The 24,025-nt window shown below is 36.7% G+C and overlaps 1 protein-coding gene across 1 annotated transcript; it reads left to right on the top strand.

Annotated features, from left to right (window-relative positions):
• The first annotated feature begins 5,880 nt into the window (after window positions 1–5,880).
• LOC107023806 (NF-X1-type zinc finger protein NFXL2) lies at window positions 5,881–23,052 on the top strand. The gene is made up of 13 exons (XM_015224616.2): window positions 5,881–7,116; window positions 7,194–7,307; window positions 7,386–7,441; window positions 9,856–9,922; window positions 19,212–19,304; window positions 19,432–19,517; window positions 19,599–19,761; window positions 19,909–20,082; window positions 20,275–20,465; window positions 20,740–20,821; window positions 22,055–22,261; window positions 22,419–22,508; window positions 22,589–23,052. Exons 1-13 carry the CDS (start codon window positions 5,995–5,997, stop codon window positions 22,742–22,744), a joined length of 2,601 nt encoding a protein of 866 aa, XP_015080102.1. The 5' UTR covers window positions 5,881–5,994; the 3' UTR covers window positions 22,745–23,052.
• Window positions 23,053–24,025: the final 973 nt, after the last annotated feature.

The following is a 24,025-nucleotide window of genomic DNA, read 5'->3' as shown; positions in this document are numbered from 1 at the left end:
CATTCGAATATCCTTTGCACTGGTCACCTTAATTACTGCTTCTTTTTCAGCTACAGAGGGAAGCCTATAAATATTCAAATTTTTATACTCCGTCACCACTTCCTCAATAACGGTCCTTGAAATTTCTCCAAACATCTTCCTCTTCAATTTTGCATTGCCTTGGCAAATGATTCTTTTCTCCGCTTGACCTTTGGAGTATATGCATGCCGCACATTCTTTGATACAATGTCGTTCACACCCCTCTTTTTTTTTAATTCATTTACAACTTCACTCAATTTTTGTGGATAAATAATAGAATCTTCATCATCTTTCTTACACTTCTCACAGAGAAAGACAGAACATCGTCTACAAGAGGTAGCCCTTCGTGTTGTCCTGCACCAGCAGAAGCACCACCACCAACACCAGCACCATCATCAGCAGATGTACCATCAAAAATAACTAATTCATTAATGACTTCATTAGGAACTGTCTCTCTTTTGATGGTTGTTGCTCTAGCCAACACCATTTTAACTCTATCCACAACAGGATCATAAATGGTTTCAACCAACCCTAGAGTTATTAGATATGACAAATGCAATTCCTCTTCTGTTGAGGTAATTTATGGATGGAAAACCTAAAATTGTAAAAATGAGTCATTAGTAAGAATTATTTGTTGCTACAGATGAATTGTCTATCGCAACATGTGTCACATGTGGCAACACATGACTCGTCTGTAGCAACATCTGACACAAATGTTGCTACAGATGAATCATGTGTTGCCACATGTGTCACAAATGTTGCTACAGATGAATCATCTATAGCAACATGTGTCACATGTCGCAACACATGACTCGTCTGTAGCAACATTTGTGGCACATGTCGCAACAGACGAGTCATCTGTAACAACATTTGTGGCACATGTTGTAACACATGATTCGTCTGTAGCAACATTTGTGTCACATTTAGCAACAGATGAATCATTTGTAACAACATGTGACACAAATGTAGCAACATATGCCTGTAATATACTAATAATAACTTACTGCATCAAAAGGAGGGTTAAAAAGATCTGGAATATGCCCTTCTTTGGTAGTTTTTGTTCTTGCCATCAACCATTTCACCATCCTTGAAAATGATCTCTCTTTTTCTGCAATTACTTAATGGGTGAAATAGGGAATGACTTTAAATTCCCACGCCTGTAAAAAAGAAAAACCTTTCAATAATCAAATGTTGAATTATTACTTAATATAATATAAAAAGATTAAAAACATTCAGGTTTACCATGAAAGCCCATGGAAATCCAAACAAGTTAATTGTCTTTTCTTCTAAAGGCCTCAACATGTAGTCGACAGTTAGATGAAAGCTCTCATGACCCCAGTGGTAGTTCTTGAAAGCTTCAATATCCTGATATAAGTTGACATACTTTAAAAGTATGTTGTTGCCCTGATCCTTCGGCAAAAGTATATTATGTGTAAACCAAAGTAAGCATAATGACTTCTTGTGCTTCCTTGGTGTATCCTCTCATTCCAACAAACTTAATAAGTCAGAATTTTTAAAGTTTTTGCCAACAAGGGACATCAAGTCCTTCTCCTCAGTTGGTAGTGACTGTTGTCCTGCTTCTTTTACTTATTTAACTACTTTCTTTCTTGGTGATTCTGTTTTAACAATGTATTCAGGGATGGGCTCAACAGGAGGATGACATTTTAGCCCTACAACTATAACAAACTCTCTTATAACAAAAAAAATTTGGCATGCCACAATAATTAATTAGAATCTCATCCTTCTTATTGAGATTTTCAAAAATGAACCTTCTTTTTAGAAGTTCATACACGATGGTCATTTTAAAACGTGAAAATGAATCAATGGATAAATCAAGAAAATGACTAAAACAACTATTTCTGAAAAAAAATCTTTCAATTGATTTCTCTTTAGGATATCCCTTAATTTGACGAAAGGTCTTCCCAAAACCGACCTAATAATGCTGTCACTATTAGCATCAGGCTGTAGATGCACATGGAAAGTGTCTGCATTGATGATTTTAATTCCATCATCACCATTAGCATTGAACTCTTCATGAAGTTCTTGTTCTTCTTCATGAACTTCATTTATTTTTTCTTGTTGTGCCACAATTACTTCTTCTGTATTTTCCTCTTCTTCTTCCTGAACTTTATTTATTTTCCATTGTTCCTCAACTTCCTCTTGTTTTCTATCTTCTTCCTCCACTACTTGTCTTTGTTCATATTCCTTTTGACAAAATTCTACTTCTGCTTGAGAAGAAAAAACTGCTTCAGTTGCAAGATTTTCTAAAAGTATAGTATTTTCGTTCCTCTTCCTAGCAATTTTAGACCTAGCCTTCTTCTGGATCTTTATTTGGTCAGATGTGTCAATATCAAGTTTTCTTTTGACATGAGCCATTATATTTGTATCTGCAACCACAAGTCAAAACAGGGTAATAAGGAGATAAGCAAGCAAATGCATTTCAAATCCTGATTAAATATTACATGATAAGATATATATTAACGATAAAGTAGAAATTATGAGGATTACACAACACCGCCTTTGCTGTAGAAGATGATCTGTGAAAGAAGGAAGAGAAGGAGAAGTATATTGTACTGGCAAAGGGAGAGGAGAGAAGAAAACTGAAATTAATTATTAGTGTAATAAATAAATAAATCTTGAAATACGAAATGATACATTTATAAAAGAGAGGAGAGAGGAGGAGAGAGGGGAGAGGAAAATGAAAATTAAAGCCGTTTATTTTTTTTTAATTAGGACAATTCAAATTGTGACATATGTTGCCACATATATATTATATGTCGCTATATATATACGATTTTTTGCCACATATAATCTTGTCGTGTTTATTACTACAGAAATTACATATATTATGATGCATATACTATATGTTGCTACAGAAGATTTGCTCTGTTGCCACATATAATTTTGATCCTATCCATCATAATTGACATTTGTTTAAACAAGATCAAAAATCATAAAAATATATTAATACATAACAACCTATCTAATCAATGGTTGTAAACACAACATTTTCATCGATCTTAGATTTTTTTTTTTAGTTTTACGCATCTCTGGGTTTTCATTGTCACTAACATAACCATTTCGAGCCTTTACAATCCCATAATTCCATAGGAGTGAAGCATATCTCAAGCGAAGGGTGTCAGCACTAATTCCACATGATGGTACTTGTAATCCATCACTCAAATACTCAGCGTATGCAGCAACAAAAATTCCACAATCTCTGCATGGTATATCATTAATAAGAAAATATAATAAAATCACATTTTGATAGTCGTAAGACAAAATAATATTGTGATACTTACAGACTACTACTTTCTTGTTGGGCAATACCAGTAACATGACTGACTTCGAATGGGTGAGATTTGTTCTTTCCTTGGTAACATTTAAGAACTGACCAGTTGGTTCGCTCATTTTGCTCAAAAAATCCACTCAACTCAAGGTACTTTGGGCCATCTTTTGAATCTCGGAGGATAGTTTTCTATTAGACCTATTTGAGGACATGGAATCATACACTTTTATGCACATTTCCTTCAATGCAACGACTGCCAAGTCCCAATGAAATTCGGTATTACTATTTATAGGGACATAAACATCATCCGTCAAGTGCCAAGGCATTCCAGAAGGTATAGCATACCCTTCTATTATGTCAATGATTTTATCCTCATATTCACTAGAATTGTCAATGTATGTTTTGAAAAAACAACTAGTGGTGGTATAATAATATTTAGAATGAATCTGCTGCTTCGACTTCTTACGCAAATAGTAAAATATGACATCCACATACTGCACACACATAGATGAAACAAGTGTATCAATTTAATTGTACATATTAATGTACTAAATAATACATATAAAAGTGGGCATGGATTTACCTCATCATTCCAACACCTATTGGGTTGACACATTACGTAGAACCATTCCTTATTCATTGGAAATGCAACTACTAAATCAAGTTGGTCAAATTCAAGTTTTGAGCAGTTGGCTAAGTAGTGATCCTCCTTGTTTCCTCTGCAATATACCTTATTATTATAAATCATTGTTTATTGGACAACAAGAAGAAATTCTAATAATAGTTGAACGACTTACTTTACTTACTTTTTTGCATGATGCTTGTAAAGACCCTCGTTTATCCATTGCGAGAAGGATGACATTAGTTAAGTTGGACACTCGCCGTCAATGTTAAAACCTTCAAATGGATATTGTCGCTTCACATCACAATTGATAACTTCGACTTTCTTCCCGTTCTTTTTTGCTTTCACTTTTTCTTTCTGCTTCACCTTCTCCTTCTCCTTCTCCTTCTCCTTCTCCTTCTCCTTTGCCTTCTTCTTCTCCTTCTCGTTCTCCTGTTTTGCCTTCTTCTCCTTCTCCTTCTCCTTCTCCTTCTCCTTCTCTTCATTTGCCTTCTTCTCCCTCTCCTTCTCCTCATTTGCCTTCTTCTCCTTCTCCTTTTCCTCCTTTGCCTTCTTCTTCTTTTCTTTCTTCTCAATAATCATAGAAAATGTTTGAGAAATAAATTTTTTCAACCTCGTTACATTTCAAAGTTTGTGAAGTCTTCTTGGATCTTTGCACCTCAATATTATGTGACATTTTCTTAAAAATATCAGTGAATTTTTTAATATGACTAATAAAATAATCATGTTGCTGTTCACATTCTTCGCATAGACAAAATTAGCATTTCATGTTAGAAGATTGAGTTGTTGTCATGGATGAAGCTTCTTGTATCATTTCATCTATAAGGTAAATAAAAAAAATATTGAGATTTTACAATTCATTATAAAAAAATAATAGCAGTATGTTGCAACCGATGTATAATCTGTTGCGATAAATTAACATCATGTTGTCACATATGTACCTGCTGTTGCGCAACATATACATCTTATGTAGCAACAGATGCATCATATGTTGATACATCTGTACAAATTATTGCAACATTTGAATCTTATGTGGCAACAGATGATCAACATATTAATTTTTTCAATTCATTATAAAATAATATTAGCGGTATGTTGCAACCGATGTATAGTCTATTGCGATAAATTAACATTATGTTGTCACATATGTACGTGTTGTTGCGCAATATATACATCTTCTGTAGCAACAGATGCATCATATGTTGACACATCTGTACAGATTATTGCAACATTTGAATCATATGTGGCAACAAATGACCAACATATTACTAAAATATGGCAACATACGCTAAATATATTTTGGACGCCTGAACAACACTATATTTCTAAAATCATATCAACAAAATGGCCAAAAAAAAGAACAACAACAACAACAAAAAACGACTTTTCACTGAATGATAACATTACAGATACATTTCCTTAAAATAAGAATTTTTTGAGTTGGCTGATTTTCTTTCAAAAATGATAAATAATACACACCATTAAGTCGATTTATTCAGTTTTTACACCTACATAATATTTTATTGTTTATTAATCCAAGAAAAAAACTTCAAAAATTGTAAAGTATTTCAAAAAATAACTTACCTATTTTTAGTCGAACACGATTACAGATCAGAAAGATGAGAGAGTAATGAAGGACTGGAGAGAAAGAGTAACGACTGCAGAGGAAGAGTAACGACAGATTTCCGAATTTCTAAGGAAGAAGATGAAGAAAAAAAGAGAGAGAAGAGAGCAGAGAAGATGAAAAGATTTTTCTTTTTAAATGATTTGGTTTGAATTATAAAAGTGTATTTTTTTGTATTTTATAAAAAATTAGAAAATTTTGAAAATATTAATTTGACCCATAATTAGTTAATTACGTTTTAAAGAAAATTTAACCAACTCTTAAATTAATCTCCAAAAACAAAAACGAACACTTATTTTGACGCCTTTAGCTTAATTTTCTCACCTTTGTTTTAATTTTCTCATATTTTTCTCAGAACCTCAGCTTATAATACCAACCCAAGGAAGATCGATCTCTCACTTGTAAATGTTAGCAGAATTCAGCTATCAGTAAATTGACAATATGATCTCCACTTCTACCACCCCTGCACCACTTCTCTCACCGCCATCTTCCGACTCCGATTCCGATTCCTCCTCCCATCGCCACCATCATTCCGACCTCTCTTCCACCATCTTCAAGTCTTACCTTGAACTTTCCGGTGATCACCACAACCAAAAACATGACCTCATCAAAATCCAAGCTTTTCTCACTTCTTCTCGTTCTGGTGCTCTCTCATGCCTCATTTGCCTCGAAAGAATCCGACCCTCTGATCCCACATGGTCCTGTTCCTCTCGCTGTTTCGCCGTCTTTCATCTCCACTGCATTCAGTCGTGGGGTGTTCAATCCTCCAATTTGGCTGCTGTCCGTGCCATCACGCGAGCTGCCACTCCAAATGACAGCTCTCTTCTATGGCACTGCCCTAAGTGCCGCATTGAGTATTCTAAATCGCAGATCCCTAAAACATACTATTGTTTCTGTGGAAAACTTCCAGACCCACCTCACGATCCTTGGGTTTTACCTCATTCTTGCGGTGAAATTTGTGGGAGGCCATTGATGTACAATTGTGGACACAATTGCTTATTGTTGTGTCACCCTGGACCGTGTCCGTCTTGTCCTAAATTGGTGACATCCAAGTGCTTTTGTGGGGCTGTGGAAGATGTCAAACGATGTGGGTTTAAGAATTTCTCGTGTAATGGTGTTTGTAAAAAAATGTTGGATTGCAACACTCATAGGTGCAATGAAATTTGCCATGCGGATGATTGCCCTCCTTGTAAAGCTAAAGGCATGTTTAAGTGTCTGTGTGGGAAGGTTGAGATGAAAAGAGAGTGTTTTGATAGGGTCTTTAGGTGTGAAAATCCATGTGAGAAGTTACTTGGGTGTGGGAGGCATAAGTGTGAGAAAGGTTGTCATGAGGGTGACTGTGGAGATTGTCCACTTCAAGGGAAGAGGACTTGCCCTTGTGGGAAAAAAGTTTATGAAGGGATTGCCTGTGATGTTATGGTTTCAGTATGTGGAGCAACATGTGGTAAAATGCTGAGCTGTGGATTTCATAGGTGCCCTGAAAGGTGCCACCGAGGTCCTTGCGTTGAAACTTGTAGGCTGGTTGTTACCAAATCATGTAGGTGCGGGAGTTACAAGAAACAGGTAAGATTTAATCATATTTATTTTGAATAATATCTCTCGGTTCAAAGTTTGTCACCATTAAATTACACTCACAATAGGTTCCTTGCCATCAAGACATGACATGTGAAAGGAAGTGTCAAAAATTGCGGGACTGTGGAAAACATGCCTGTAAACGCCGCTGCTGTGACGGGGATTGCCCACCTTGTTCTGAGGTGTGTGTGGCGGTTCATATTTGACAATTTTGTTACTGACTATTATTCCAAATTTGTACTGAATCTGTCAAGTGATAGATGTGTGAAAGGAAGCTCCGTTGTCGGAACCACAAGTGTCCAGCTCCATGCCACAGGTCTGATATTGTTCTTTCTGTCTCTCTGAGTAGCAATTCCCCTTCATTAAATAGAAGATAATTTCCATGCTATTCGTCGTAAAGGAAAAAATTATTATCTTTATTATTATACTCACTTATTTGGCAGGTTTCGTTCATGAAACAGTTACTTACCTTTTTTTTTTGAGAAGCCTAACATTTTATAGACAAAATATACCAATAATGTATTTCAATAGTAATTACGATAGGAGTTCAAAGTTAGCAAAACCAAATATAACTATCACCTATAATTCTCCGAATCTATCTAAAAAGTGAGTAATATCCTTCACCTTTCTGGGGAGTACATAGTTACACTAAAAATAAAAGGATGCTCTTGTTTTCAGAACATCTCTAGTTCCTTTGCATCGATATTGTCCCCCCAGATGCAAGCAGGGACAATTTTCCATCTCTCCTTATGGCTTGACTTGTTTCCTTCTCTATTCGATCTGGTAGGGCTTCTGATGTATGCCTTGGCATGGACCAACTGATACTTAGGGATGGCAATGGGGGTGGGCGGTGCGGGTGCTGGGCAAACCCGCCAAGATTTTGGCCCGCTCCGCTCCGCCCCACATACCATAATTTTTTATTTTTGCCCCGACCCATTCCACGCTGCATGAAGCCGCCCCACATAAACCCGCCTTGCATAACTTTTAATTAAAAGTAATGTACCAGTACTGCTAGTGTTAAAATATAATAAGTGCCTTCATTTCAAAGCCAAATTGTAGAATATATATAGTCATTAACTGAACTAAGCTTTAAGTCCTCTTCATTTTTGCTTTTCCTTTTGTAAATAAATTTTATTAATTGTGTGTTATTTATTCAAGAGTCGTTTAAGTAATGACGTTTGTTGAACTAGAGAGGAATGAGTTTTATTTTATTTTGTTCTCTTTAATGTATATATACAAATTTTTGATTAGTATCAATTCATTGCTCTAGCCTCTAGTTTGTACATAAAGCCGCGATTTTAGAATCAAACATCAGCAAATGGACCATATATATAAATAGTGAAATTAATAATTAAGAATGAGTTAATAATAATTATGGCATAAGTTGAAACAACTGATTCCTCTAAAAAATCATAACTTACTTTAAACAAGATTTTGTTAGACATGCAGTTGCCTCCCCTGTTTCCAATAAACTCTCAACACATTCATTCTTTAGTTAAGTTTCAAAAGAAAACTTCCCAACCTGCATATTTCTTTTCAAATATATTTTATACCCACCCTGCTCCACCCCGCCCCGCAAAAGCTCTAACACGCCCTGCCCCGCAAATACTTACCCGCCCCGCTCCTCAACTGCACCGCCCCATTGCCATCCCTACTGATACCGTTCAAGTTAAAAAACCACATGCAATAGTTTCAGCGTCACTCTACAATGAATGATGAGATGGTTTGTTGTTTCTGTTTCTCTTTCACAAAAAAGCACCTGGAGTATAATTCCCTTTCCCCTTTCAGTAGATCGTACTATGGCTACCAACCAGGTGAAACAAGCCACCTTGCGGGTATCTTTACCATCCATATCATCTTCCAAGGCCATGCATGATAAGAGCATTGCAGCTGATCTAGGTATCTGTAAGCTAATTTTACTATTACTGGATCATACGAAGAGCCCACGTGTCCAGAAACCTCTGTATAGCCTAAAAGGCTCTCATCCCCTCTATGCCCAATCAAGACTTTGGACCTCTGGTTGTCTGGGGGCAGCTGGAGTTCTCTCATCATAAACCACCCTCCCAGGCGTCTCCACCCAAATCTGAACTTTGAAAGTCAAACCCTCATGAACCAGCTGTACTGAATTAGGAACAGAGTCACCATCACCTCTCACTTTTAACCTCGCCCATTTCAAGTGATTACGAAGCTCTGTCTCTTCTTCAGTCCGAATCCGACCTCCACAGAAATTACCTATCTCTTGAAAGACTTTCTGGGTCCAGAGTTGGAGGGGTAGACCCACTACCCTGATCCAAGTCTGCTCCGGCTTTTCATAATGTCAACTCTCTTGAATAGAGGTCAGTACCACGATCTCCTTATAAATTAGAAATAAAAGAAGTCTGATAAGACTGAAATAATAAGAATCCTAATCCACTCAGGGATAAAATAATTCAGAAAATATTACTGATTATCTGTCATATTAATTCTTGTGCCTGTAATTTTTTTCCCGACAAATGCATCAATAACAAAACACTTGATGATATGTAGGAAACGTAACAATTTGTACATGTTGGTCGCTTGTAATTTAAAGTTGTGTTACTTTAGCATTGATTTGCTAAGAAAAGAATAGTCCTATGAGCTTAGTACTCTATTTGTTTTATATTGGATATTTGGTTGACTGACAGTTGCTGATTTTGTATGCCTGCATCCTTATTTGAACAAAATATGACCAATTTCCTGCGGTTACTGCAGAGGCTCTTGTGCACCCTGCCCGGTAATGGTCACAATTTCATGTTTGTGCGGAGAGACACATTTTGAGGTAGGACTTCAGCTACTATATGTATTAATAACCATGTTAAAGATTTATATTTCCTACAGTGGAAGAGATGGTTGTGTTTACTCTATATCTGTTTCCTGTTCTATCGATTAGCCAAATAGAAGTGAGAGTGTTTTTTCCATTCATTATGACTTTCACTCTATCTGGTGAACATAGTTTTTTACTAGAAGTCCTCACCAGTATTTTATGATGAGTCAACAACATCATTAGGTTTTTCACTTAGCAATTTTTATGTTTGGAACATGTAGATCATTTTGCTAGGGTGATAATGAAAGAGCCTAGGAATGAACATTTATCTATTAATAGGTTGTAACTAATGGTGCTTACTTATATTCCTCTTCTCTTACACTTGTTTATATTTCCCTTACTAATTGGACAAGTTGTGGTCTCAACTGCATGATATAGCATGATGCACCTAGTGGCTGATGGTGACAGGTGCTCATCATCAGATGCTCTATGGTATGCACCAAAAACAATCACCAATACTCTTTTTTTAGGATAGTAACAGTAAGCTATATATTCACTGGTATACTACATCCAAAATATGTAGTTCCCCTTCAAAAGGTATTGCATAGTTATCATATTGCCCCCTATCACCTCTATTACTTACACGTAATCTAAAACATCCAAGATTATCTTCTGCTTGAACTAAAATTCTGTTTACACCAAAAGTAAAACAAAGCTAGACAATTCATCTTGAAACTCTGAAGTTCATTGTGCTCGTCTTCAGAACACCTCTGATTTCTCTGTTTCCATTACTGAAAGTATGACAATGAACTATAGGAAGTAAATTGTCAGATCTACTACCAGATCACCAGTACTAAAAGCATGACAATTTACTCTCCAGTCTATCCTCTTTCATCTTGTCAGATGATTTGACATCGCAAGGAAGTTTCTTCATTCCATACTTGACTCCATTAAAATACATCAACTTGCAAATTTCTCTATCTGATGGCACTGTCACTCTCATTCAGTTTTCACCACTGTCAGATTTCTGTTTTCTGAACTCTACTAGAATTCTGTTACAGTAGTTGAGCACCCAAACTGTTGCTACTGTTGTCCTTTTCATCTGTTTTGAGACGAGAGTCTATCCGAAATAGCCTCTGCCCTCTCTACCTTCTCAAGGTAGGGGTAAGGTCAAAGTACACACTACTCTCCCCAGACCCAAATTATGGGATTATGCTGGGTTTGTTGTTGCTGTTGAGCATCCACACTCTTCTTTACAATCCTTCAAAGTTTTAACAAGCACAATCTACTGTGTTTCTGTATTTTCTTTGACTTCTTTTTTGTACTTGGTTGATGGCTGATTGCTTTGTGCACATATTTTTGTAATTCTGGATAAGGGTACTTTGAATATTACGGGTCATTACATGTCAGAGTATTTTCATGTTTTCCTTGAGCAACTGGTCTTGATCATTTGGATAGATTTCTCTGAAAATGGTTGACAAATGGTGGAATTCTGATGAGATTCAGAGCAGGCCAGACTCAATACTTGCCAAGAAGCTGAAATTCCTCAAGAGCGATGTTATACTAAGTTCTTTCACAAGATGGCCAAAGCTCACAAAAGATATAATAACGTTAACAAATTTGAAGTGGATGGAGAATAAATAGAAGATGCAAAGCTGATTAAGAACATTTATTGAGCTTCTATGAGAAATTATTTCATGGAAGATAAAGAATGGGGACCAAAATGGAAAAGATACAAGTTGGTGGTGCTAACAGAAGGTGAAAGAAACTGAATGCAAACACCTTCCTAAAAATCATGTTTTGTTTGCTTTAAAGCAACTCCTTTGTAACATATCCCCTGACCGAGATGGCTCAAACATGCTGTTCTTTGAAAAGTGTTGGCCCACAGTAAGAAATGATTTACTCAAGACACTTGTCACTCCTATCATTAAGGTTCTTTTGTGAAAAAGTTCAATCTTGAATTCCTAAATGTTAGGAGTTCCTGTCTAAATCAAATAAAGAAAGATATAATAGCTAAAATTTAGTTAATACCAAAGTCCCAAATAATAGGAAATACAGATAAACAACAATTTCTCCAATGTGGAATATATGTTTGACTGGTAAAAAAGGTCGATTCCTGTTGGAGCTTAATGCCTTTATAATAGTATAGATAAAGATTTATCACATAGAACTCATTAGGAAAAATATACATCTTCATACAGTCACATTCAAATTTAATTGCATTCTTATTTAAGGATCTGCTTGTGAGACTCACGAGGATCATGCATGGCTCACCAGTGTAGCGTATAAAACTGACCAATAAATCTATCTAGAACTAGCTATCTCTGTTGCGCCCAAATTGCACACACAAGTTTAAGTGGTCGTTCAAGTATTAAAGTAGCTCTTATTAAGAGCCCGGTATCGTACCCACTAAGACTCACGATTAGAATAACTTGATTTTTCCAATACTTTTAGTTAAACACAAGTGTTATCAAGGTAACAAGATTGAGTGATTTTATAATCTAAAAGTTAAACAAGAACTAAACAAACACCAATTCAATTCCTAAGGTTTCAAACAATGATTGGGTAAGGTCCAGGACTGTAGCTCAATTCAGGAATCATGCACATTATCTTGTAAAACGGATATTCATCAACTATCGAATCAATGATCACATGGTTTAATGTATGATTATAGTCTCCCGACCTTTAATCGCCTACAATAAATGACAACCTAACTACATCATTGAGTGGGGATAGTCTGGACAATTATCGAGCATTACAATTTCTTCCTGTATGATGACCAAGCAAGGTTTCTAGGTATATCCCTATCCTAGAGACAAATTAACTCTAATTATTAAGTGAAAATCATGCTCCTCGTATCCTACGTTCTATCCTCTTATTCCTCTCTCGAGTTCAATTCATTCAATGGTGAAAAACAAGAACAAAAGAGAGATTCATATGATAGTTAATGGCAATCCATAAAAACTCAATAAGTTACCATCATTCTGTAGCCACAGCCCTAGAACTATGGAAATTAGCTACTCATAATAGTAATTTCGACCAAACAAAGTTTAAATATCATAAATGGATCGAAAGTAGAAGAGTTTAGGAAAGAACCCTAAAACTGATGAAATGCTCTCCAAATCGTTGTTCTTTAAAACCTAGAAAAAGAATGTTTAATAAAATAAAATCTTCATCTATTTATACTTGAGTCGAGACGACCAAAATTGGCACACTGAAGTGTGACTCGAAGGCGTTTGTTAGATTCGATTCATAGAAATCAACTCTTCTCCGGGACGAGGCCACTCCACAGATCACTCAGTCTCCAATTCAACTTTACGAACCAAATTACAACTCCCTCTCTGCCAGTGTTGTGAAAAGCGAAGAAAAGCGCGCTTCAAAGCGAAGCGACCCTTGTGCGCTTTTTTATCTTGAGGCGAGGCGATCTGAAAAAAGCTCTCGCTTCAGATGAAGAAGCGAGAAGCGACCCTAAGGCAAAAGCGCAATAAAGCGCGCTTTTTATAAAAAAAAAGCGACAATTAGGAATTTTTTTAAAAAAAATTAGGTTTTTTTTAAAAAAAATCTGAAATATAACCTTCTCTCTCCTCACGACTCTTCTTTCACGACTCTTTCCCTTCTTTCTCTCCTCGCGACTCTTCTTTCACAAAACTTCTTTCCCTTCTTTCTCTCCTGACGATCTCGACTGAGGCTGCCTCTCTCTTCAACCTCGACCGCGACTGCAGGTAACTTTTTGTTCATCTCTTTTTTAGCTAATGTTTATTAGTTCATCTCTATGAGTTTCTTTTCTCCTGAAATATACAATCTTCGCTTGTGCTTCATCTCTTCATCTCTCTGAGTTTCGACTACTCTAGTGTTTTCTTCTTCTTCTCTTCATCTCTGCTGCCTGCTCTGTTTCTAATTACTGATTGCTGCCTCCTCTGTTTTTTTTTTCAATTCTTTTGCTTTTTTTTTTTTTTTAATTTTGTGATAAGTCTAGCAGCCTTGTTTAAGAATAGGAGTTTGAATCTTTGTGATTTAATTATGTTTTTGATTTTTTGCTTTATATGTTATGACTTATGAGTATTTTTGCCTATGTAATTTCTTTCAATCTAAGACTATATTACCTATATTTAGTTATTTATTATTTTTTTATTTTTATATTAAATGTCGCTTGTTTTTAAAAAAGCGCGCGCTTCGCTTCACGCTTCTCGCTTCTGTGAAGCAAGCCTCGTCGCTTTTTTCCGCTTCTCGCTTCCCAAAACACTGCTCTCTGCTACGCGGAAAGGACACGGACGGTTCTACTTCAACTTGCATTTCACAAAAAAAGGAAAAATTCCTCTTCGTGATGCGGAGTGGATATAGACTTGCTTTTGTCATTTTCTTCTTTTCTCCTCTCTTACTGCTTTTTGACTTGGATCCTTTCGTGCTTCCTAATGCCTGTTTTAGTGCTCGTTTCTTCATTCAAGCTTACCTACACAACTAATCATGTTGGTCAACGTATATGCAAAGAATATACGCGACATAACTATAAATAGACATAAATTGATTCCAAACTTGGCTTAAATGCAAGTATTATTCGGTTCCCTAGGCATATAAATACGCCTAAGATTACTACCCCACACTTGGAGCTTTGTTCGTCCTCGAACAACTTAGTAACTACTCCTAGACCTAAACTCCCTACTATGGTATTTGTGCATCCACCACTTCCTTTTAAGGATCTATTATCAATTAAAATAAGTATGTTCTCGCTCACAATAGGCCTTGCCCACCTTAACACATCATACAACTCAAGTGTTAACTCGACAACTTTTTGCAACCAATGCATTCAACTTCATGTGCACCATTACATATCACCTATCTTTCATACAACAAGTGCCCCTCGCTCAAAAGAATGGTCCACACACTCAACTCAGCAAATTGAATATAGTTTAAGGACTTTATAAACATAACACGCTCTTACTCAACAAAGACATCATACATGCATGCATTGAGAACCATAAGCTATCCCATTATGTACATCTCTACAAATTAAGCGTGCTTTGCCTAGAATCAAATAGGTTTTGGTTGTAATGCAAGCTTGAGGTAAGGGAGGATACGTTTAGGTAAAATTAGTGACTTATCCTCCCAAATGCACCTGTTTTGATTTGTTACCTTCACAACTTTTTCTTTTCTTTAGCCCCCCCTTTTGCATATTTTCCCACTAGTACTTCCAACCGCGCCCTTCTTTTTTACACATCCCTTCATTTATTTTTTTAACACTTAACAATAACCACCCTCAACTTATAGATTTCTCTCGAGTTATGGTGCATATTGTCCTTGTAAGGACCAGGGCCATTATTAAGGTAATCTCCAAGTTGGCCACCTTTAACTTAGGCTTTTAACCTTAGTCGAAGTGCACAATGTCCAAAGGACCGGGCCAATCACAGGTTTAGGAACTTATAGGGCATCATTTTTCCTACCTCTTTTCTTTCTTCCCGACAAAACCAAGCATTTCCACCCTATTTAGTCTCACTGCTATTTTCCATATTTTCATCTTAACATAGTGTATTAGGGATTACTTTGGGATAAAAAATGACGGTATCAATGAAAGGGGTTTGGCTAAATTACGTAGATTAGAACTAAATCAAGGCAAACAGGCTCCTGAAAAGGCTAACCTTCATAGACAAAGCAAAGAAAACTTGTTATAATTTTTTAAGCAAAGCAATACTTTCATTTCGCTTCAATAACATATCGGGCAAGTTGTAGACTCACATGCATTACATGTACCTTACCCTCATGGCACAAGTTCTACTCAAGATGGATCAATCACAACAACAGAATCAGTTTATGCACAAGGTTCTATTTGAGCTTAAGTTGCGGTCATTAAAGCCAAATACAAGAATTCAAATGCATTCATACATCAACTTCCAATCATGCTTTCATACAGTCTCCTTTTGAAATTTCAAGCTTCAGAACATACCAACCTAAGACTCAATGACGAAAATTGCCCTTAAGACAGTCGTCATCCATCTGTCATTGGGCAATGCAACTCAGCCACCACGATTGACTCAATCCTAAAACTACAATTTTTATTTTTTTATTTTATACGGTTCAAAGGGACTTTCCTTGGTCAAAGAACCGAAAATAACCTCCAAGGAGCCCAAAAAAAACAATAAAAAAAGACGGACATAGACACTACCCGTGTTCAGAGATAATTTCACCCTCACCCCACACTTAAACATTAGCACTGTTCACAGTGCTTCACGAAATCACAAAATTTAGTATAGAGGTAAGGTGAAACACTCCCAGATCAGTCCTCCATAGTATCTCTGCCGTTCGCCTTATCATCGGCCTGAGTAGGGTCTACCTCCTCATCGGAATCTGACTCTATATCTGAGGTAGTGCGCAGTCTCTCCTCATTGATCAGGATGTTATCATCCACCGACTCATGAAAAGCAGGACCAATGCCAAGCAAGGCCTTGACATGTGCATTCAACTGGTACCTTCTCTCGACGTCCCTAGTTGCACATCAACCGTTGCCTCGGCAGAGGGTTCGAGAATAGGGTAGGGTCCTGTCCTTAAGATTCAGATAAGAAAAGAGTTCCAAGCCTTTATGCTCCGTACAAGTGCTGCATACAAGTTCCGGCCAGGATGATTGAGAAAGGGCTCGTTGGGAAGAAAGATTACGTGCGGCCTGTAGAGCACATGTAAGGCACAGTCCTTATGGCACGGCTTAGTCAGTTATTCTCGCAGTTCAGATAAGATTCGGACCGGGTTGGGTTAGGTCTCTGAAAGCATGGTTCTTGAACCATTTGGTGGCGCAACATCTCCAGCCCATACATCTTGGCCATGATCAGATCATCAAGTCTATGGCGCTCCATGGTAGTGAATATTGGGCCCCTTAGTGTTCGTGATATCTACCAACGCTGGGAATATTGGTTCCATGTAGTCCAAATGCTCCTCCAGTACACCTGCAGCACGACAGAGTCTAGTAATGAGACCACCAAATGCATACATGCACCTTTTATGGACCCGAGCCTTCCTCATTGCCGATTACAACACTGCCCCAATGTTCAACTCTGTGGGTGACACACTCTGTCCCGGGTGATGTTCGTGTAATGTAGCCCAGGTATCAAACAATTCATCACCATTTTGAGCCAAAGCGAGCCTCCCTGAGCATGTGTGCATAGGGTAGAGATTGAAAATATCTCTTGCCGCTGTGTTTTGTCCACTGCACCATGGACTGAGGTCCCCAGAGAGTGTGTCGAATGGCCCGGTAAGGTGGGCAGATGTTCAGCCCTGTAGCACAAGTGGATCAGCATCCGATGACGTTCCAATAATCTCATTGCGAACCGCATGAGTGAGAGTCACATCCACTCCCCGCACCTTTACAAAATTGGATCGGGACTCCGTTGCCCAGTTGGCGTAGAACTCACGAACCATGTGCAAGTTGCAATCACTCAGTTCTGCAAAATGAACTTCATGTGCAACTCTTGGATCCGAAAGATAAATTTCTGAACATATACTCTGTCAACTAATCAACACTCCAATATTGAACAGTGCTGAGAGATGAATGAGCTAAAGGAACTACTTGACAAACTAGAAACTAGTGAAGTTAATCCTCAATTAGAGATGAGTTGCTATAGGAGGACTCAAAAAGTGGGACATTCACTATGAAGAAGGGATACTCACAACTCTGATCCAACAAGCAGTTGATAGACAAGTGGACATGCACATTCACTAAAGTGGCTTGTTTCTGGTGGATGGACTTATAAAGAAGCTTGCTTAACTCAAGACAACCATAGAGAAGAAGCATTCAGATAGTGAACAGGTGCTACATGTGTAATTAGAGTCTGAAAGTGTGAGACACCATTTCCTACATTTTACAGCAGCAAGAGATATGTGAAGTGTGTTCTTTCCTAATTTTTTACTACCTCAGGTCATGCCTTACAGTATTAAGGAAGCATATGAAACTGGTGTTCATACTTCATGGAAAGTTGGTATTCCCTCAAAAACTTGGTTGATGGTGGCATGCTACAATTTTCGGTGCATTTAGAATGAAAGAAATTGGAAATGTTCTGATAGTGTCTCAACTCCAAATTATGCACTCTAGCTTAGTTTATTTAGTTCACTCAATCAGGCACTGTATCTAGCTGTGATCACTTTTTGGATTGTGTTTGCTTATGTGGTAGACTAGTTTTTGTATCATAGCAGACACTCTCTCTCTTTGATGTAACTTTTGCCTGCATTTTGTTGATGCCTTTTTGATGAAATTTCTCTTCATTAGGAAAAAAAAAGTAAAAAATACCCTATAGATGAATTTTGTTCAGCTCAGGGTAGTATCTTGTTCCTTATCTTTTGGGGTACCATAAGAGTCCTTTATGTTTATTAGATTGAGTATTGTATGTAGAGGACCATCTCTTTTTGTAGGATTTCTATTTTTGGTGTACTTCTTGTATATGGACATGTTTTTTACCCCAAATATTTGATAAAATTTATTACTGTATCAAAAGAATAAAAAGTGACATACCCTATTATGTTAAAGAGTAAAAATTATTTTCTTTACTGGAACTTATACCAATATAGTAAAATAATATAAAGAAGCCTAATTGGGTTCCCAAGTTTATCTCGCTTTATCTATTGTTGTATGCCTGCTGATGTTCATTTTGATCTACAGAAGCGTCCCTAAGATTGCTACCTATAAGGTGACAAAATGCCAGAATCTGGGTCTTTTGTATGCTCTCTTTGTTCTCTTCCATCCAGTTGGGTGTTCACTAAAAGTGAAAATTTAATGACCGAGTTTGTAAGGTGCTTGTTGATTGTTCTGGCTAAACTCTGGAATAGATTTCATTTGCATTACAACCAATCTGGTAGACCAATAAAATTGTACACTTGTAATTTAGTTGTTCTCTTTAATTTCTTTTGGTTTATTGAAGTGAACTTTTTGAGTCTCTCTCTCTGTGATGTTGGTACTCTGAATTAGGATGGATGAATGTCATTGTCATTAATAAAAATTTTAAGTTAACAATCAAAAAGAATAGAAAACTTTGGTGATGTCTGACATGATCTTGACTATATTTAAAGATGTTCGGGGAAAAAAAAAGTATAAACTTTTTACAGTGTATATTTTAAGATGTTTCTTTTTAGAGGTGATGACTGTATCTACTCATCACAAAAAAAAAAATAAAAAAAATCAACAACAACAACAACAACAAAGCAAAGAAGGCCTTAGAGTACCAACTAGGAAATGTTGGTTCAGTATTTACAAATATGGTGCTAATATCATGAATCCTTTTGTGAAGATTCTTGCTAAATTGTTTCTGTTAATATTGATTGCTTTTGTCAGGTTCCTTGTGGTGCAGAAGCTGAGCAAAAACCTCCAAAATGTCGTAAATCATGTTGTGTAGGTCGCTTATGTAGGCACGCTTCTAATTGCAAGGTTGTATTTAGTGCATGTACTACTTATCATGTACATGGTGATCATATGAACATCTTTTAATCCAACTTCTAGAGTGAAATAAAATACTGTTTAATGTGGAGCCTAACATGTGCGCTAATTTCTCTAGCCACATAGGTGTCACTATGGAGCTTGCCCACCGTGTCGTTTGCTTTGTGATGAAGAATATCCTTGTGGGCACAAGTGTGAATTGAGGTTTGCCTTCATTACATTTCTGGATACCTAATGTATACTGGTTCATTCATTAAATCTTTGTTGTTCGTTGATTGTAAGCAGGTGCCATGGCCCTAGGCCTCCTCCTCTTCCAGAATTCACTTTGAAACCAAAGAAAAAGAGACCGAACAATCATATTGAACCTACGCCTGGTTCACCATGCCCTCCATGCCCACAACTTGTTTGGAGGTCTTGTTTGGGTAATCATGTAGGAGCAGAAAGAATGGTGGGGGTCATATTATCCTTAAATCATGGACAATACTTCCATTTACCTTTTGTTCATTCTCTTCAGGAGCTATTTATTCTTTAGTTTCTGTCAGAAGCTTCATATTACTTGCCAACAAGAATTCATGTGAGCTCTTTCTCGTTTCAGATGGTCTGCTCAGACAGGGCAACATTTTCATGTGACAATCTGTGTGGAAATCCTCTTGCTTGTGGAAATCACTACTGCACTAATGTTTGCCATACCTTGGTTACTAGTACTTCAAAATTAGATAGAAGTACTAGAGCCGAGACTTGTGAAAAGTGTACTCTTCCTTGCCAACAGGTATGAATAAATATTCTATCAATCTCATCTGTTCGTCTTACTAAGTTTTTCTTTGGGGCCAAATTCAACAATCAATACTTTCCATGACATATATACTGGCTCTATCAGTTTGATGTAGCATTCTTTATGAGTTGGAACTTTATAGTTAGTAGTTCAGGCATTGACTGTATACTTTTGTTGATCCTTATTTAGGAGCGGAGACCTACTTGTCCTCATCCTTGCCCCTTGCCTTGTCATCCTGGAGAATGTCCCCCTTGCAAAGCACTGATAAAACGTTCATGTCACTGCGGTTCCATGGTTCATGTATTTGAGTGCATATACTATAACAGCTTGTCAGCAAAAGAGCAGCTAACTGTTCGGTCATGTGGTGGACCATGCCATAGGTAGTTCATATACTTTGCTTGCTTTTCCTTCAAATCTAGCATCACCAGAAGCTATAATATCAATTTATAGATAGACTATATTTCTTATATCACCAAATAGCAAAAGAGGTATGCACCTTGATAGCTACAGCGGCTATTAGGCTTATCAACTTCCTTGTACAACCCCTTTCCCCTTTTGGCTTATAAAATGCTGAATTATGTGCATTTGCAATGCATCTGAAACTCCCTAACTGATCTCGATGAGCCCTTCTTTGTTTGGATGCCAAATGTGCAGAAAATTACCTAATTGTACGCACCTCTGCCCTGAAACATGTCATCCTGGTGAATGTCCATCTCCTGATCAATGCTCCAAGAAGGTAATTGATTGATGTACTATCTAAGTTAGTTATACTTCTTAATCCTAAAGAGTTTATGTTCTTAGCATGTTGTTTTAAATCAGACATAATAGTACCTAAAATCATATTTATTATTAAAGGAAGAAATCACGCCTTTCTCACCAAAGTGAATATCCTTTCAACCTTTTCTACTTTTAGTTGCCAAGGAGTCGAGGAGGGCATTTTACTGGTTCTGGAACATACAATACCCAGCCTTATATCCATTCTCTTCCAGACCTCTCTTCTGAGAGAGAGAGGGAGAGGGGGAGGGGAGGGAGAGGGAGAGGGCGAGGGCGAGGGGGAGAGGAAAGAGGAGGGGGAGGGGCAGGGGCAGGGAGAGTGCGTGATGTGTGTATCTATACGTGTAAGTATGTGTGCATGCATCTATGAAATAGAGCAAGGAGAAATAGAAAATGAAATCAAGAAATGTCTTTTCGCGTTTGGTACGTAAAGGGTGTAATTTCCATGATGCCTCCATACTAGGAAACATCATTTTCCTTCTCATTTTCTTTTACTTGCTTTTCTAGCCCAAGGAAGGATTTAACTTCAAAATTGCCGGTGCATAACATTTTTCCCTCCACCACTTTCTTTGCCATGCTATCTTATCAAAGAATCACACCATTGGGATTTGATGGGCTTCATTCACTTGATTCCATTAAACATCCCACTAACAGGTGTTTACAAGTCATCTTTGTGAAAGCAAGTTGCCTGGATATGCCATTGCTTTCCATTAGCAGCTTCTTAATTGTGTTAGTCATCTATTGAAATTTAAGTAAACCACAAAAGGAAGGAAGTTCGATTTTGATTGTCAAGGAGAAAGGAAAAAAATGGATAAAAGAAAAGGGAGTGTTGATTTCTGTGAGAAATAGTTACTAATATTTCAGTAAAAAAAGTTTTAACTTCTGTTAGCTCATCCGAATACAACTAAACTCGAACTCGAACATGAAATTTTCTCCTAAGATAACTCTTGCTATAGACGCCCTTAACCCATATAACTAATTAGTGCAAATGTTAAATTGATTCTCTTTTCTGATTGATGGCATATAGTATGAGTTCTCAGTTGATCAGCCAGAAAAAGCCGACCCTATATCCCAGAAATGGTTCCAGTTATTTTGTTTAACTTGCACTTTTTTCAATCTTTTCTCCATGTTCTATCCATTATTTTCTGATGAGCATGTCCCATCTACTGTTAATTTTTAATGAATCGTTTATTAGGTTAATGTTCGTTGTGGATGCCAAAGTTTCAAAAAAGAGTTGCTATGTAAGGATGTCCAAGCAGCCTATCGAAGTAGTGGTACTGATCCTAAAGATGTATCAAGAAACCAATATGGACTTGGCCTCCTCCCTTGCAATTCAGATTGCAGGAGCAAAATGAAAGCTTCTGAGGCAGAGTTGCAACATCGTAAATCAAAAGCTCCCGAGGTAAACCTCTATAATTCTCTAAAATGCTTTGTCGCATCTGCTGTACATTATCTTCTGGAGTCAACAACATGAGGGTTATAAATTTCTTATCTTTGCTTTGAATAGTTTATTGACCCAAATAAGTAGTTGAAATTTAACTCAAATTTTCCTTGCACAGGAAAAGGAGCCAGAAACAAAAGATAATGCGACGAAGCGAAGACGGAGACGAGTACGGGTACTCGAAGACGAGAAAACTTCGACACTGCAGGTTTGTCTTAGAATTAATGATGCATCTGTTCTCCTTTCGAAGTTTCAATTAATTAATTGCAGTTATTTGAACTTTGACAGAGGATTGTAGCTGGCATCAGGAGATTTCTTCTATTTGTTATCACTATAATAGCTCTAATTGCTTCAGTATATTTGGGTTATAAAGGCCTACAATGGCTTTCTGAACGGATGAATGAAGCTGAAATACAACGACAAAGAAGATACGCACGAACATAGTTTGACAAGATCAATTTTATTGGCTGATTTTCCAGGAGATGAAACATTCTTTTTTCATTTTTGGATTTAGTTTATTTAGATTTAGTTCATATAAGTAGAACAGAAAACAGACATGTCCTGGTCTGACCAAGTTATCTTTTTTCCCTTGCAATAATGAATTAGCTTTCGAGTTTGTTAAAAGTTACTTATAGGGTGGCAAAATCAGCCCATATAACCGTTTAAGTTTGGGTCTGATAGTGACTATCGAATTTTATTAGTTCAGTCCATTTTGACCCCTTGAATTTGATCCATTTTAAAATTGATTTTTATGTGATATGTTACATGTAGTTATAAAAAGAGAAAAGTTCTAGAGCTACTCAAATGAATTATAAGAATACAGGGGCAAGTTGGATGAAAAATCAAATGAAAGATGTCAAATAAGTCTTTGGTTTTATTTTTGCTGACAGATTGATCAAAAGCTGGTCAAATCCTCTTTAAAATGTAATTGAGTAAATTTGGGATTAAATTAACATTTCAAAAACTTTATTTTTTATAAAATACAAAAAATACTTCATTTTGAACTTCTATAAGTCAATCCAAATCATTTTTAAAAAGAATTCTTTTCATCTTCTCTCTTCTTTCTTCTTCACCAAGCATTCTCTCTCTCTTTTGTGCTTCTACTTTTTCCTTTTTCAATCCGAAAATCCTACTACATTATCTCCATTATCTTCCTCTTCCTTTCTGAATATCTCAATTATTTTCCTCCTCATCTCGAGTCGTGACTCTCTCTTCTTTCAGAATTGAAATTGTGATAGACTTAAAATGGGTAAGTTATTTTCAAATTTTTTTTCTTGGATTAATGAATAATAAAACGTTCTGTAGATGTAAAAATTGAATAATGATGTAATGGTGTCTATTATTTAATTTTTTTAAAAGACAATCAACCAACCCAAAAAAACCTTAATTTTGAGGAAATTTACATGTATTATTAAATATTCAGTGAAAAGTCTTTTTTTGTTGTTCTTTTTATGGCCGTTTTGTTGATATGATTTTAGAAATATAGTCTTGTTCTGTTGTCCAAGGTATATTTCATTTGTTGAAAGATGTATCATATGTTGTCACATTTTAGTGATATGTTGGTGCATATTCCAACATTCATCATATGTTGTAACATCTCACTTATGCGTTAGGGCAACAAAATGGTTAATTGTGGCAACTCAGGATTCATCTGTGGTAATAAAAAAAATCATTTGTGGTAAAAATAGGTACGTTTGTGTAAACATATGATTCTTCTGTGGCAAC

The sequence above is a fragment of the Solanum pennellii genome, chromosome 6 (genome assembly GCF_001406875.1).
Source record: "Solanum pennellii chromosome 6, SPENNV200".
Taxonomy (NCBI): domain Eukaryota; kingdom Viridiplantae; phylum Streptophyta; class Magnoliopsida; order Solanales; family Solanaceae; genus Solanum; species Solanum pennellii.
Note: the sequence above shows the minus strand (reverse complement) of the source record. Positions and strands in the feature narration are given on the sequence as shown.

What these genes read in the sequence shown, in the direction of transcription:
- LOC107023806 (XM_015224616.2), top strand. Translation starts at nt 5,995, where the DNA reads ATGATCTCCACTTCTACCACCCCTGCACCACTTCTCTCACCGCCATCT. An exon ending in GTAAATCAAAAGCTCCCGAG is followed by an intron (nt 22,262 to 22,418) that starts GTAAACCTCTAT and finishes TTCCTTGCACAG; the next exon opens with GAAAAGGAGCCAGAAACAAA. An exon ending in AGAAAACTTCGACACTGCAG is followed by an intron (nt 22,509 to 22,588) that starts GTTTGTCTTAGA and finishes GAACTTTGACAG; the next exon opens with AGGATTGTAGCTGGCATCAG.